At 44.9% G+C, this 16,889-nt stretch overlaps 1 protein-coding gene across 1 annotated transcript in view; it reads left to right on the top strand.

The window, feature by feature from the left end:
• Positions 1-16,683, top strand: part of LOC120053538 (PDZ domain-containing RING finger protein 4-like) — a 120,771-nt gene extending 104,088 nt beyond the window's left edge. Inside the window, exons 5-9 of the mRNA XM_039000672.1 lie at positions 3,280-3,342; positions 6,746-6,847; positions 14,014-14,136; positions 15,121-15,881; positions 15,933-16,683. Of these exons, the coding sequence (XP_038856600.1) occupies positions 3,280-3,342; positions 6,746-6,847; positions 14,014-14,136; positions 15,121-15,881; positions 15,933-16,683 (1,800 nt within the window). The remainder of the gene's footprint in view (positions 1-3,279; positions 3,343-6,745; positions 6,848-14,013; positions 14,137-15,120; positions 15,882-15,932) is intronic.
• The last annotated feature ends 206 nt before the right edge of the window (positions 16,684-16,889 follow it).

Raw genomic sequence — 16,889 nt, 5'->3', positions numbered from 1 at the left:
TAAGTAAGCATTTCACGATAAGGTCTACACCTGTTGTATTCGGCCTATGTGACAAATACAATTTCATTTGATGAACCTGAACTCTCATGGAAGTTTGGCTTGTATTTTGCCTGAGGGTGTTGTAATAGATGCAATAGATAATGAAACGGATCTATAGGCAAATCTATAGTGATAGTGTATTACACAGAACTGTAGGATTATAGTGTTCAGAGTGTGCTTAACTAACACATATGGATCTAGTAAGAAAATACATTCAAATCAAATCAAATGTTATGCAAACAGTCTGGGTAGCCATTTGATTAGCTGTTCAGGAGTCTTATGGCATGGGGGTAGAAGCTATTTAGGAGCCTCTTGGACCTAGACTTGGCATTCCGGTACCATTTGCGGTGCGGTAGCAAAGAGAACATTCTATGAATAGGGTGGCTGGAGTCAGGAGAATAGAATGATGGTCAGATTTGCCAAATGGAGAGCTTTGTATGTGTCTCTGTGTGTGGTGGCCTCAAGTTTTTTTTACCTCTGGTTGCACAGAAATGAGGTAAAACAGATTTAAGTTTGACTGAATTAAAGTCCCCGGCCACTAGGGGCACCGCTTATAGATGAGTGTTTTCTTCTATGCTTTTGGCCTTACACAGCTCGTTAAGTGCGGTTTTAGTGCCAGCATCGGTTTGTGGTGGTAAATAGACGGCTACGAATAATATAGACAGAGTGGCTTACTGCTTACAGAATGAGGTATTCTACCTATTCTACCTCAGGCGAGCAATACCTCGAGACTTCTTTAATATTAGACATCGCGCACCAGCAGTCATTGACAAATAGACACACAACCCCGCCCCACGTCTTACCAGACATAGCTGCTCTGTCCTGCCGATGCACGGAGAAGCCAGCCAGCCCTATATTATCCGTGTCGTTGTTCAGCCACGTCTCGGTGAAACATAAAATATTACAGTTTTTAATGTCTCATTGGTAGGATAGTCTTAACCGTAGATTGTCCAGTTTGTTTTCTAATGATTGCACGTTGGTCAATAATACAGAGGGTAGTGGTGGTTTACCTACTCATCGTTGAATACTTACAAGGCACATCGCCCTCCTCCCCCTTTTTATACGTATTTTCTTCACGCGAATGACAGGGATTTGGGCCTTGTCTCAACAAAGCAGTATATCCTTCGTATCGGACTCATTAAATAAAAAAATCTTTGTCCAGTTCGAGGTGAGTAATCGCTGTTCTGATGTCCAGAAGCTCTTTTCAGTCATAAGAGACGGTAGCAGCAACATTATGTACAAAATGAATTACAAACAATGCAAAAAAAATCGAAGAAAATAGCGCAGGTGGTTAGGAGCCCGTAAAATGGCAGCCATCCCCTCCGGCGCCATTATCATTCTGGGTATCACTCCACATGTTGTGACAGTGGGTGAATCGCAAAAGTCCTTTCCTCCGTTCCTCGGGTCCTTTCTACTCCTCTCCTTAAAACATTTTCAAGAGGGACGAAAGGAGAGAAGACGTAACACGAGAAATCAAGGACAGGCCGGAGCTGAGAGCAGAGTCCCTCCCCATCCCCAGTAATCTCAGAGCAGCCCTTTTTAAGGAACGGTCTTTTGTGACACACACACACACACACACACACACACACACACACACACACACACACACACACACACACACACACACACACACACACACACACACACACACACACACACACACACACACACACCGGACCATCATGAAGATGGAACATTCAGGCTGGCCCAGCCATCTCAGGAGATCCTGTCTGATTGGATAGAGTAAAACAAATGGCCCCAGACGGCAGTAATTGATTGGCCGTTGAAAGAGTGGCCTGCCCTCTTCGCTCAGTATCATTAGTCAGGGAGAATCATGGGAAGGAAGAGGCATGGATGGGCCTTGTATGGATACTATGTCTCTCTGTGTCCGGTATGTTACATCTACCAATCACAACAGGAGGGATGGAGGGTGCAGGTTAGCCCAACAGGGAAATCAACAGATAAAGAAGCAGAGTACACACACACACACACACACAAACACACAGTATTCCCTGATTGTGATACTTTATTGTACTTTCCCCAGACACATGTCCTGACAGGTTTGTAGCTCTGTTCAGTTAGCTGCTTCAGCAATAGGGTAAAGTGGCCTTGATAGCTGGACTGGACAGATGCTATAACACATTCTGACAGCTAAGGCCTTCCTCTGGCAGCAGGTGCTTCAAACCATCACCAGATGGTGTTGAAAGAGGTCCTTTGTCTAGAAGTGTTGTATAACAGTTCTGACTTCAAACCTACAGAGGTGTTCTCAAATTATATTGGGGACTAAATGATTATTGGACATTTAGACAATGCTTTTATAGGTCAGTGGTCTCTGTAAAGTTGTATAGGTACACTACATGACCAAAGGTTTGTGAACACAATTAATCTCAAAGGTGTTCGATGGGGTTAAAGTCAGGGCTCTGTTCCAGGCCAGTCAAGTTCTTCCACACAGATCTCGACAAGTGATTTCTGTTTGGACCTCACTTTGTGCACAGGGGCATTGTCATGCTGAAACAGGAAAGGACCTTCCCCAAACTGTTGCCACAAAGTTGGAAGCACAGAATCGTCTAGACTGTAATTGTATGCTGAAACGTTAAGATTTCCCTTCACTGGAACAAAGGGGCCTAGCCCGAACCATGAAAAACAGCCTCAGACCATTATTCCTCCTCCACCAAACTTTAGAGTTGACACTATGTATTCGGACTGGTAGTGTTCTCATGGCATCCACCAAACCCAAATGTGTCCACCGGACTGCCAGATGGTGAAGTGTGACGCTTGGCATTGCATATGGTGATCTTAGGTTTGTGTGCGGCTGCTCAGCAATGGAAACCCATTTCATGAAGCTGCCGACAAACAGTTATTGTGCTGACGTTGCTTCCAGAGGCAGTTTGTAACTCGAGGATAGATTATATTTGCGTGCTACGCATTTTAGCACTCGGCGGTCCCGTTCTGTGAGCTTGTGTGGCCTACCACTTTGCGGTTGCGCCGCTGTTGCTCCTAGACGTTACCACTTCACACTTCACAACAGCACTTAGAGTTGCCTGGGGCAGCTTTAGCAGAGCAGAAATTTGACGAACTGACTTGTTAGAAAGGTGGCATCCTATGACGGTGCCACGTTGAAAGTCCGTCAGCTCTTCAGTCAGGTGTGATGTGATGTGATGTTAACATTTTTTGGCAAACTTCCAAAAGGCAATTTTGTGTTCCCTTTGAGCATTGATTCAAACAGTCTTTCCCCATCAGGTTGGGCCAAACAGCATCGCTGCAAGGGACGGACGCATCAGAGAAGGAGACCACATTTTACAGGTAGGACACTATTTCTTTCTATCTTGACCCTCAGCCCCTCTTTTCTCTCTCTCGTTCTCTCTTGCTCGCTCTCTCTCTCTTGTCTCCTCTTTCTCTCATTTCTCATCAGAGGTGACATAAACACTTTTTTATTTCACCTCCCTCTGCCATTGTCTTTCAACACGAGAACCCATTCATTTTTAATGGCGCCATAGTAAAAGAGAAACTCACCCCCTCTGTGACGGTTAGCGGGGAGGAAATGTCCCTCTGGCTGTTTTAGTTACCGACTCAGCATCCGACTGGGCTTTTTAACAGCCGTAAGAGCAGTTTAAGGATGCACCGTGCTCCAGATATACCCCCCCACCTGCTTCTGGGTAACACACTCACACAGCCACAAGAATGCACACACACACACCCCACATCTCTTCCCTTTCTACACACACGCACGCGCACACCCCTGAGTTAGACTGAGAGGCTTTCCATGTTATTACCCCTCAGCTCCATCCCTGGGCCAGGGAGGGTCGGTGGACCCTGGAGGCTACTAGTACCCCCTCCAAAGACAGTCTTCTGGTGGGGTTAGAGACACAAACAGCAGAGTCAGTGGAGCTGTATGGACCATTATGATGTTATTGGAGAGGGAGGAGGGTTGTGAGCTTTGCTCTCTTGTAGGGTGGGTGGAAAAGGGGGATGTTTTAAGGTGTAATCGAGTGCAGGGTCCTAGAGAGGTTGGTGTTTTGGGAGGTAGGGATCAAGTAAGGTCATATATTTGGGGAGAGGCAGATTGAGGGCTTCGTGGAGAGAGAGGGATAGTAATGTTTTGGGAGGTTAAGGTTGTATAGGCTTACGTTTTTTAAGTCATGTTTAAAAATACAAATCCGAGCGGTAGATCTCAGACTGGGATCTCGGCTCGGGGAAGATTGGTGATCACTGGTATTAAGTGTAAGTGTTCTGTAGAGATTGAGAGCAGTAATGGTTTTGGGAGGCAGAGGCACAAGGTTGTTACAGTAATGTGGTTGAGAGTGTAGCTATGCTTTTGAGGAGAATGGCAGAAGTAGACGGTAATGTTTTTTAGAGAGTGGTCTGTTTTCAGTCAGAGTGAACTCTCAGAACAACAGAGTGATGTGTTTCTGAATAAGGTTTAATGAGTCAAGGAGAGTGGAGGGGATAGTACAGGCACAGAGAGAGAGAGAGAGAGAGAGAGAGAGAGACACAGAGAGAGAGAGACACACAGAGAGAAAGAGAGAGAGAGAGACACAGAGAGACACACACACAGAGAGAGAGAGAGACACAGAGAGAGAGCGACACAGAGAGACACAGAGAGACAGACAGAGAGAGAGACAGACAGAGAGACAGAGAGAGGTGAGTACACGGTGCAGTCATGAGAGGAAGAAGATTGAGGAAGAAAGTGTAGGGTAAGCACAGTTTTTTTTTTTTGCACGGTTTGGTGAGAGATAATGTACGGCCGGGGCTAGCTGCTTCCCTAATTGTCTGCCGCGTGGCGCCTTGTCCATGTGTGTGCACGTGTCTTTCGTGCGGTGCAGGTCATAATGTGTTGTGTGATTGTTTTGAGCTACGAGGCAAAGCGAGGGGAGAGGGGTTTGGGTTAGTGGTTGTTGTCCGTGCCTCCACCCCAAGCACCCCTTTACTATTATCCCATGCTGACAGGGCCATTACTCTGGTCAGAGGAAGACGGACGCCCCCCTGTCACGGCTCAGTTAATTGTGTGGGGCGTCTGTATGTATGAATGTGTGTTGCTTCCAGATGCTGGATGCTTTCAGGAGCAGAGCATTTCTAGTGCAGACGATCGGTCCATAGACCACTGGCCCATTCACGATCAATCCAGCCAGCCTGGCCTGCTATGAAACACTGACTGGACACATAGAGTGCAGATCCACAGGAAGGAGGAGGGACTGTCTTGTGTTGCAGGGCCTTTAGCTGTCTGCCAGCTGGGCTCTTTCTACAGTGTTCGACTGAGATAAAATGCAAATCAAAAAGGGAAAGTGGCCCTTCCCTTTGTGTGTGTGTTCTAGCGTGTGTATGTGCACGTGTTATAACAGGACAGTGTGTGATATACTGTATATTGTGACTCCTGCCTCTCTCTCTCTCTCTCTCTCTCTCTCTCTCTCTCTCTCTCTCTCTCTCTCTCTCTCTCTCTCTCTCTCTCTCTCCCTCTCTCTCAATTCAATTCAATTCAATTCAATTCAATTCAATTCAATTCAATTCAATTCAATTCAATTCAATTTGCTTTATTGGCATGACGTAACAATGTACATATTGCCAAAGCTTATTTACAATATAAAAATGAGAATCAAAATGGTCAACGGGACAACAGTAACAACAATAACCAAGGGTCAAAATAACCATACATTCAACAATAACAATAAACATACAGTAGAGTACATGTGCAGGTTGATTGGTCTGTCAGACACTGTCCCTCAACGTATGGCAGGCAGCAATGTAGTGCGCTGCCAACCCACAGCTCTCTGCGTCCTCCCCCAACAGGACGGGTAGCCTATCCTCATCAGAGAGGTCTTTGAAACCTTGAATAAGAGTTTCAAATTTGGGGAAATGACACTCTAATTGTTTTATATTTTTTACATTTTGTCAGGAAATGCAGCTCTGTCTCAGGTTCTGCTGTGGTGCAGTGGTTGCACAGCCTTTCCTCTACTGGGAGCCAGGTTTTCCTGTGTCTACCCTTCTCAATGGCAAGGCTGTGCTCACTGAGCCTGTACTTTGTCAAGGTTTTTCTAAGGTTTTGATCAGTAACCATGGTCAAATAGTTAGCCACGGTGTACTGTCGATTTAGGGCCAGATAGCACTGCATTTTGCTCTGTGCTTGTGCTTGTGTTTCCCAATAAGCAATGTAGTTTTGTTTTGACTGTGTTGTGATTTGGTTTATTCTGATTGATTGGATGTTCTGGTCCTGAGGCTTCAGTGTGTTAGTAGAACAGGTTTGTGAACTCAGCCCCAGGACCAGCTGGATGAGGGGACTCTTTTCTTTGCTCAGCTCTTGGTATTGCAGGGCTTGGTAGTGATATGAGAGGGGGTCACTGTATTTTAGATGTTTCCAAAACTGAATTGCTCTTTTTTGAGTTTTTATTATTAGTGGATATTTGCCTAATTCTGCCCTGCATGCATTGTTTGTAGTTTTCCTCTGGACATGTAGGAGAATCTTACAGAACTCTGCATGCAGGGTTTCAATGGGATGTTTGTCCCATTTGATGAAATCTTGTTTTGCAAGTGGACCCCACACCTCTCTCTCTCTCTCTCTCTCTCTCTCTCTCTCTCTCTCTCTCTCTCTGTCTCTGTCTCTGTCTCTCTCACTCTCTCTCTCTCACTCTCTGTCTCTCTCTCTCTGTCTCTCTCTCTCTCTCTCTGTCTCTCTCTCTGTGTGTATGAATACCAGTGTGTGTTGTTCCCACAGATCAATGGTCAGGATGTGCAGGACAGAGAGGAGGCTGTAGCTGTGCTCTCCAGTGAAGACACAAGGAACATCATACTGCTGGTCGCCAGGCCCGAGATACAGGTGAGCGCACACACACACACACACTACTGTAGGAACATCGTGCTGGTCGCCAGACCTGAGATACAGTTGAGCTTACAACCACCGATGGAGTTGAAGGGATTGTTTTCAGTTTTATTTTTTACCCCAATCCTAATACTTTACTTATCTGGAGAGATGTATTGTAAACTATTCCTTTAACGGTAAGCACAGGTCCATACTGTAGGTCCATAGGATCAATACACCAGTCATTAGAGGCCTTTTTATTCATGACATCCTGAGTTCACATACGTAACACCCAAAACACAGCCCTAAGGCTGCAAATGTACCACTTACGTTTCTTAGATGAAACATTGCAAGGCTGCTACATGTCCCTGTATAAACACCACCTCACATCATGTGTTATTTTTATATAGCGCCGGCCGCTGTAATTGACTTCCAACAGTACGCCATAAAAACTAATGGCATGCTAATATGCAGTGAGTTCAGGCCCAAGGCCATGGCGAATGGTGCGTGTGGGTGCGTGCGTAGGGCTGTGACGGTCATGAAGTTTTTGTCAGCTGGTAACTGTCAAGCAAATAACTCCAGGTCTCACAGTAATTGACCGTTAATTAACATAAACTTGTTTAGCATGTCCTGTCTTCCACACATAGCCTACAAGCCACTGATGCAGACCTTTGGAACATCTACATTTTAAAAAGTCGAATAAATCAATTCAATATAGCCTACACCATCACAATAAATCCATTATTTGATTTGATTTGGTTTCTAATACATTCTAAGTCAGCATGATGTGACTCAAATGACGATTTGAAAAAACGTTGCATGAAAGTCATGTGCTCTGCTCTGTTTCTTAGGCTTCATTAGTCTGTCATTCACAATTTGACAAGCACTTGATAATTTTCTCACCCATCAGACTATTCTCAATTTAATTTGGGCTTCACATATAGCCTACTAATATACTGTATGTGTGTAATCATTTTTTATTTAAAAAAACATAGCGAATGGAGGAAGCTCTTCCTGTGCCAGGTAGGCTACACCAGTTGTAAAGTGGATTAATGTGCTTAATTTTTTGAATTTAGAATGAAGAATTTAAGAATAACAGCACAAGAAAGCTGGGATCCTCTTTTAAATACTGTAGTGGCCGGTCAAAACCCTGTTTTCACCCGCGATTGCGCAATGACTGGGCTTGTAAGAACACATGTTTCACTAGGCTCTGCAGGCTATGGGCTCTCCAACCCTGTTCCAGGGATCCTAAGCCTATAGGCTAAGTTTAGAGTGATTTGGTCACTTTAGTGGTGCTCCAAACCTTATCAAAACATATAGGCCTATGGGCTAGGCTACATGATGCTTGTGACTATGATTTGAAAAAGTCACAAAACAATGCAAATACTGTTTTTTGCCGTAGACAGCACGTGCTGGGCATCATTTACAAGTGATAAACCCGTTCGACTAGTCATTGGCATTATGGCCAAAATATCATATCGCGATATAAAAATGTAAAAAATACAGTGTAGTGATATTTGACGGTATTTTATGTTTTTGATTAATAAAAGTTATATATATGCTTTAGGAGTAGTTCATGACCCTAGGGTGGCAACACATAAATACGCGATTTCAATAGGGCTTTCTACATTCTGACTGTTTTATACTGTTCAATCCAGCTTCAAACTAAAATAATTTTCATCATTTTATACCATTTCTGTAGTTCCGGGAATTGTGTCATCATTTCCACACTGTGCCACGCAGGGCTGCATGACATGGGCAAAACATTGAGGTCTAGTTAATTGGTGAACTGTTGGAATCATGGAAATATAATTATTATTTACATTTTAGTAATTTAGCAGACACTCTTATCCAGAGCGACTTATAGTAGGGAATGCATACATTTTCATACTTTGTTTTCATACTGGTCCCCCTGTGGCAGTCAAATCCACAACCCTGGCATTGCGCAATGCTCTACCAACTGAGCTACACGGGACTATTCTAATTCTATAGTTGTAATATAGTGGGCAGCACCTTGAATGTGTATGACAATGAATGAAAAAGCCAGGGAGGAATTATTGACAGGGTTGGAACCAAAGTGTTGGTCAATGTTTCCAGGGGACCCTAATTAGATGTTACATCCCATGTTGTTTTCTTACCTCATGTATCTAGCCAGCTAGCAAAAAATATTCATGTTTCACCTTATTTCTCTCTCATTTCAGATACCGTTGCACAAACAATATGCTTATCTAGGCCTACACCAGCACTGGTACCAGGCTGTATTACAGGGGTTCCCAAACTTTTTTGTCTCACAAGCTCATTTTGATATCTGAAAAACCAAACCATGTGAAAAAAAATGTGATGTAATTAACAGCCAATGTTTATCTTTTAATTTGGGTCTATGGCAGTCATTGAAAATTAGTATAACATAATGTATCTTCTCTAACCACCACTAATGAGATGGGTGTGCTTGATGCATGTCGCGTCAGAGCTTCTCAACGTCAGGGGGCTTGGTGGGGCATGCGCACCTCATCTCTGCGGTCACATCGTACCGGGATCAATATTTGGTTTTAATGCAGACAAGATCACTGAATCCAGCTTCACACAGATGTGAGCTGGCGAAGGGTATGATGAGTTTTATGGTGATTTCAAGACAACTGGGAAGTCTGAAAAATACAAGGTCAAATCGTGACGTCAGTGATCTTCAGGTCAGAATTTCGGAGCTCTAGAAACAGACACGAGTTCCCGAGTTGGAATTCCAAATTGGATGACCGTTCAAAATATTTTTCCCAGTCAGATCTCGTTTTTTTCTCTCAGAGTTCCCAGTTGTCATGAACGCACTGGAGTCGGATGTAGGAGATTTCAGAATTCCAAGTTCCCAGTTGTTTTGAACGCAGCATTAACGCTCAGAGGGAGACGGCAGGGTCCCTTTGAGTCTAAGAATCAAAACTCCTCCGTAGTGACCCGTGAATACATTCGTTCACATGACAGCTCGATCAGCTGTTCGATTTCACTTACCGGCATGTCAACTGAGCCACGATCACAGTCAATAGGTCCAAAAGTGCTCTTCCAAGCGTTGGAGGTGAGCAATCATCACTGGTTACTGATGCTGTTTTCTGTTAGAAACATGCACAGCCAAGGGAAGGGGGCATGGTTCGCTTCTGAAAGACTCTCTCTCCAATAACAGTTCTTTGTTATACAACGATTTTTGTATTTTCCCTGCATGCTTGAGTTCAGTTCTTTCAGTTTCCCAAATATGTCTGTTACATAGGCAAGGAGGCACATTTTCTTTTCATTACACAGAAAGTCAACCAAGTCAGTTTTTTTTTTTTTACATTCATTTTACGTTCAAAGTTACCTGCTGAGTATATCTCAGAGTTGTGTGCTCAGCTCTTTTGCAGCCAGTCGGTCTCGGGGTATCATACAATGTGTCCATATGGCAGAGAGAGACACATTCATAAATAGAGTGCAGAGCCTTGCCTGCCATCCCGCTTTAGATGGAGCCCCGTCGATGCAGAAGCCCACCATTCAATACCATGGAATATGATTTTCTTCATTATAGCCACGCATCACACTAAACATCCCCTGTGCCCTTTCATGCTCGGGAATCGTGAGATAGAACAATATGTGGCTCACCACCTGGATTCGGTCTTATGCAGCAAAATTTGAAATGGTGTTTTTTACATTGGATAAAAGTAGAGACTCAGAGCTACAAAATGGTATTTCATACACTGCATTTTTTTAGGAACAATGGGAAAGTAATTCTGCTTTGAAAGTTGATAAACTTGCAACCTCACTTTTGGAAAATGGCCCTTGAATATTTTGGTATCTAGTGAGGAGCTCTTCTTTGTCTACACCATTCACCATCGTTTTCTTAAGCTTTAGCCCCACCCATCTCGTTTCGCTCTCGGAGCGTTCAAAGCGCACACTTGACGCTCTGGCCCGATGATTTGTTTACCTCTGGATAACATGAAAACAGCCTAACCAGTTCTGCTGGCAACAACTTCATTACGCTTTTTTCCCGACGTTTACTGACACTTGTCATATTCAACGGGTGTTGTACACTTTAGCTTAAGACATGTAGCTAGCTAGGTAAACAATGAACCTAGCTAGGTAAATAACGTGTAAGATCACACACGTCATGTAACGTTATCTAACGAGCCAGCCAGCTAACGTTAGCTAAATAAACAACAATGAACACAGTGCCAAATCATGTCGTTACTACCCTGCATGAATATGCTAGAAGCTAACCAACCAGGTTCAACATTGGCTAGCTAATATTAGGCTCTAACTAGAAAAGCAAACAGCTCTGGGATATGAATAATAATGTCAGCTAGGGAGCCAGCCAGGTAACATTAGGTAGCTAGCTAACAGTACACTTTAGCTTGAAATGATCCACTTTCTGTCAAAATTTGAATTATATCTTAAAATGTAGCTAGCTAACGCTAGACTATCTTACCTGTATACATCATCATGCATGATGGACAAGTCTCACCTTCACGAATGCCATGCCACGGTTGCCCTTAGTTTGAAGATGTAATCCGGAGACAGCTGTTTTCTCCATCTCCTTAGCTATCATACTCTAATTCCACTGATTTTAAAACTTGATCCACCAGAAAGTGGAGAGCAACACTTATGCAGCTCCACTACACAATACATTTTTAAAAAGCCGCGTTCGAAAGGATTACCAACACAGACTGACCAGCTCAAATAGACAGAAGCCTTCTATATGGCAGACCAATTCAAACTCCTCGCTTGGCATGTCCAGCACACTCATTATCTCAGCCAATCATGGCTAGTAGGAAGGTTGTTGCCTTTTTCTGTGGCTTAAAAAACAAGGGTCGAAATTTAACAATTTTATTTGTATTTACAGATGGCATACACATTTGATATTAAAGGCACATGAAAGTTCACAAGTTCGAGAAAGGCATTTCTGCAAAAAACAAAATATTTTGATAAAAACATTTATTTTTAGTTCAAACGGCTCTCCTGTGAAGTCGTGACTTGTGACATACGCCTAGTTTCCTGAATCGGGTCACATATGTCCTCGTGAATAGCATCCCCCGACATGTATAACAAACAAAAATCAATGGGCATCTCAGCCCTCACAGCTAACGTCCATTTGGAGACCATAAGCTGGGGAGTTTGAGTTGTTCAGTCAGAGTTTCCTCTTGATTGCTAGCAATAGCATAAATTCTTTGTTTAACTGACAAAGAGTATTGATGTGAGTTTCTGTGCCTCTTCCTCCCCACACATTGTTTTTACCATATCAATTGTAGCCAGTAATATCTCTGCAATAGTGTGTGGTTTCATAGCGTAGCCTAGCCATTCACTGTGTCCTAGCCATTCACTGTGGGAATGATTGAAGTGCAACGGTGAAGTGCAGCTTTTTCCCATGGTCCAAGGGTGCTCTCTGGTTGAATTTTATCTTTTAGATTTAAATCATTTTCATTTTTAAACCAAATAACATGATTGATTGAGCTACAAAGATGATATTATAATATATATATATATATATATATATATATATATATATATATATATATATATATATATATATATATATATATATATATAGTCATTAAAACTCGGTTTTCAACCACTCCACAAATTTCTTGTTAACAAACTATAGTTTTGGCAAGTCGGTTAGGATATCTACTTTGTGCATGACACAAGTAATTTTTCCAACACTTGTTTACAGACAGATTATTTCACTTATAATTCACTGTATCACAATTCCAGTGGGTCAGAAGTTTACATACACTAAGTTGACTGTGCCTTTAAACAGCTTGGAAAATTCCAGAAAAGATGAAAGATGAATGGAGCAAAGTACAGAAAGATCCTTGATGAAAACCAGCTCCAAAATTCTAAAAATCTGTTTTTGCTTTGACATTATGGGATATTGTGTGTAGATTGATGAGGGGAAATAGCAATTGAATCCATTTTAGAATAAGGCTGTAAAAGTAACAAAATGAGGTTGAGGTCCTTGATGATCTTCTTGGCCTTCCTGCGACACCTGGTGCTGTATGTATCCTGGAGGGCAGGCAGTGTGCTCCCAGTGGTGCGTTCAGCCGAGTGTACCCTCTGTAGAGCCTTGCGGTCAGCGGTGGTGGAGTTGCCGCACCAGGCTTCGATTCAGCCTGACAGTGTGTTCTCGATGGTGCTCCTGTAGAGCACTGTGAGGTCCTCAGAGAGAGGCCTAATTTATTCAGCCTCCTGAGGTTGAAGAGTCGCTGTCGTTACTTCTTCACCATGTTGTCTGTGTGGTTTGCCCATTTCAGCTCCTTGGAGATGTGTACGCCGAGGAACTTGAATGTTTTTTTACCGTCTCCAGTGCCTACCTCCTCTCTGTAGGCCGTCTCGTTGTTGTTGGTAATCACGCCTACTACTATCGTGTCGTCAGAGGACTTGATGATGGAGTTGGAACTGTGTGAGGTATACAGAGAGTACAGGTGGGGACTGAGGACGCACCCTTGTGGGGATGTCACCACCTGGGGATGTCAGAGTGATTAGAGGGACAATGGAGTGCTGAGTATCAGGCCATTAGCGACTGGCCGTTAGCAAGTTTGATAGGCTACTAATGACCATCAGCGGCATCAGAGCGCAGTCCTGGAAAAGCCTAGTTACCGTGACTCAGCGGTCACATGGCTTGTGACTGCCGGTGTGGCGATAATTCGGTCACCGTAACAGCCCTATGTGTGCGTGCGAACTTATGAGTATGAGCCACTGAGTACGGCAGATGAGCAATGAGCCATAATGGACTCTCTACCTTCCCCTTTTGATAATTAAATACGCCTCTCATAATACATCTAAAGTCTTGGCTGTGATATGGATCCCATTTGGTTTGAGACAAGCAGACAAAGAGCTGATGAATGACATTGAGGAACCAGATCAGAGGTCAAGATCCTCTGTTCATTGAAATATATTGACTTCATCTATATGTGTGGTCAGGCAGGGATACTTGATGGGGACGTTGTTAATGATCTATCAACAGTTTTATAATGCTCTCAGCTATTGCAACACAAAAACTCCATGACGTGTGTCTTATTGTGGATCTCGAATGGCCAGTTGGTGTAAGCCAGGGCATCTCATATTCTGGTTTTAATCCTCCTCTCTCTTTTCTCTCCATTTTATGTCACTCTCCCTTGCTCCACCCCCCCCCCCCCCCCCCCCCCCCGCCCCCATCTCTCCCTTTCTATCTCTAGCTAGAGGAGGCGTGGTTGGATGATGAACACAGTGAGTTCCTGGAGCAGTTGAAGATGGAGATGTTGGAGGAGCAGCAGAGAGAGGAGATGGAGCTGGAAGCACTACAGGAGGAACAGGAGCAGGTGAGACCCACAGGGACAGACCAGAGGGTTTATTCTCTCATTTTGTATACAGAGCTTTTACCTGAGGAACAAGTAAGGTCCCACAACCCTAGGGTCAAACCAAAGAGTAGACCATGGAAACCAACAATCTCAGAGTGTATACTTAAGGCATAATGGTACTACATGACTATGAAAAGACGGACTGTATGACAGTCATTACTGGTTATAAGAGAAAGGCTGTTGTAACTTGAAATAATCAGCAACGTTAGGTGGAGCGGATGAGATTATACCAAACTGTGTATTGAGGTTCTTTCAAATCTGATGGCAATATCTAATAATATAGTTTGAAAGCTGTATTAATATGGAAGAGGGTGAGGAGCATTTTGAACCCCAAAGATTGGTGACCACAATTTAAAATCTTAGGTTTTGTTTTGAGATGAGCAAATATGTAAATGGGGAGATAGGGAAGTTCAAAAGACTGCAAAGCATGGGGAAGAAACAGCAATTCCCAGGGTAGCAGAGTAGTGGTACAGAACTCCACAAGAATGGAGGGAATCCCAGTGGAGAACCCAAAGCACTGACTTTTTCAAAACTATTTCAGACTTTAGAAATTTCAGAAACTGCCAAATAGTTATGAATATCATTTCCTTTGTTCTAAAATTCCCAGTTTCCACAAAGTTGTACACAAGAGACCTATGCACTTCAAGTTGTTTTTTTACATATATTTTACAGATACAGTATGTTAATTTGATCACACTGTTGACACAGATAGTTTTCCTGCAGTCAACTCTGTACCTCGAAGTCAGTTTCACAGCTTTTTAAAATCGAATTAAGGACCAATTTAGACCTGGCACACCAGGTGTGCGCAATTAATTATCTGGTAGAACAGAAAACCAGCAGGCTTCGGATCTCGTAAGGCCGTAGGGTAAGAGTTGAATACCCCTGATGTAGACCGTCTTTTAGCTTTTTTTACTGAAAAACTTGTGGTATTAATTTTTCTTTCAGCCCAGAGGAACAGAAGAGGATGACATCACTGCTACCTGTTCCTCCCTAACTCAGGACAAGGACAGTGAGTTGGGGATGTCTGACCACAATGCCCTTCTAACCCACATCCAGAGACGACTGTCCCAGTGCCTGAGGGATAGACAGGACACTGGGCATCATCGTCTGGAAGAAGAAGAGGAGGAAGAGGAGTTGGAGGTGGACGGTGACCGCTTCCAGCAGCTCCTGGAGCTGAAGTGTCAGATCCGTAACAGCGGGGAGTACGACCTGTTCTACAGCAGACACAGCACCATCGAGTGTAGTCTGGGAGAGCCGGCTGGCGGCGTGCAGCGTGAGCTCCGCATGCTCAACGAGGAGCTCTGCAGCATTGAGCTTGAGTGCCAGAACATCATGCAGGCCCACAAGCTCCGCAAGGGCCCGGGGGGGACCCAGAGAGACCAGGTGCAGCAGGTGTCTCCCATAACCGGCCGCCCCGTGCCCAAGGACCAAAACTTCCTCCGAGGCAGCAGGGACTCGCCCAGCAGGGGCAAGCTGGCTGACATCAACAAGCGCCAAGAGAAACCGGAGAAGTCAGACAAGGACAGCTCGAGCGCCTACAACACGGCAGAGAGCTCGCGCAGCACGCCGCTGGCCATGGACCGCTCCCCCGAGCACTCCCTCCAGAGGAGGATGGTCACCATCACCAACCAGAGGAACCTCCGCAGTAGCCTGGCAAGCCTTCATGCCACAGCCAGCCCCAGTCCTAGCCCCAGCCCAACACAACGGTCGCTCCACCGAGCCCCCATCCCAGGCAAGGCCAGTAGCCCCGACCACAGCCCCAACCGCTACGAGTCGGACCAGACTGCCCCGGCAGACGATGAAAGGAGCGGGAACGGGAAAGTGACGCCTCAGCATCCTCCCAGGGCTTCCCAGATCCCTTACCTCTCCCCGTCCCGTAGCTCCCAGCACCGCCAGCCCAACACCAACATCCCGGCCCACGCTCGCCACTACCAGAGCTACATGCAGCTGATCCAGCAGCGCTCGGCCGTGGAGTACGCTCAGAGCCAGCTCAGCCTGCTCAGCGTGGTCAAGGAGCCCCAGTTGATCCCCGCCAACGAGCCCAAGATGGAGTGGAAGGTGAAGATCCGTTCGGACGGCACGCGCTACATCACAAAGAGACCCATCAGGGACAAGATCCTGCGGGAACGCGCCCTCAAGATCAAGGAGGAGCGCAGCGGCGGGATGACCACGGACGACGACGCTATGTCTGAGATGAAGATGGGGCGGTACTGGAGTAAAGAGGAGAGGAAGCAGCATCTGGTCAGGGCTAAAGAACAGCGGAGGAGGCGGGAGTTCATGCAGCAGAGCAGGCTGGAGAGCCTGAGGGAGAGTCCTCAGAGCAGCAGCGAAGGACGCAAGGAGGTCAGCATCATCGAACTGAGCCACAGGAAGATGATGAAGAAGCGCAACAAGAAGATCCTGGACAACTGGATGACCATTCAGGAACTGATGACTCACGGGGCCAAAGCCCCTGATGACCCCAGGGCCAAAGTACATAATGCCTTCCTATCGGTCACCACTGTATAATATACAACTAACACAATCTACAGCAGTGTTTCTCAACCTTATTCATACCAGGGGCCAGCAAGCTATGGTTCTTACCTTCTTGGAAGGCAGCTTACATTAAACGTGACTAAAATGAGAAGTGACTAAAATGAGTTTCAGTTATTAAACATCTTAGGGACCGGTCAGCAACATCCCAAGGACTGTTCCTGGCCCTTAGACCAGAGGTT

The sequence above is a fragment of the Salvelinus namaycush genome, chromosome 9, assembly GCF_016432855.1.
Source record: "Salvelinus namaycush isolate Seneca chromosome 9, SaNama_1.0, whole genome shotgun sequence".
In the NCBI taxonomy this organism is placed as follows: domain Eukaryota; kingdom Metazoa; phylum Chordata; class Actinopteri; order Salmoniformes; family Salmonidae; genus Salvelinus; species Salvelinus namaycush.
Note: the sequence above shows the minus strand (reverse complement) of the source record. Positions and strands in the feature narration are given on the sequence as shown.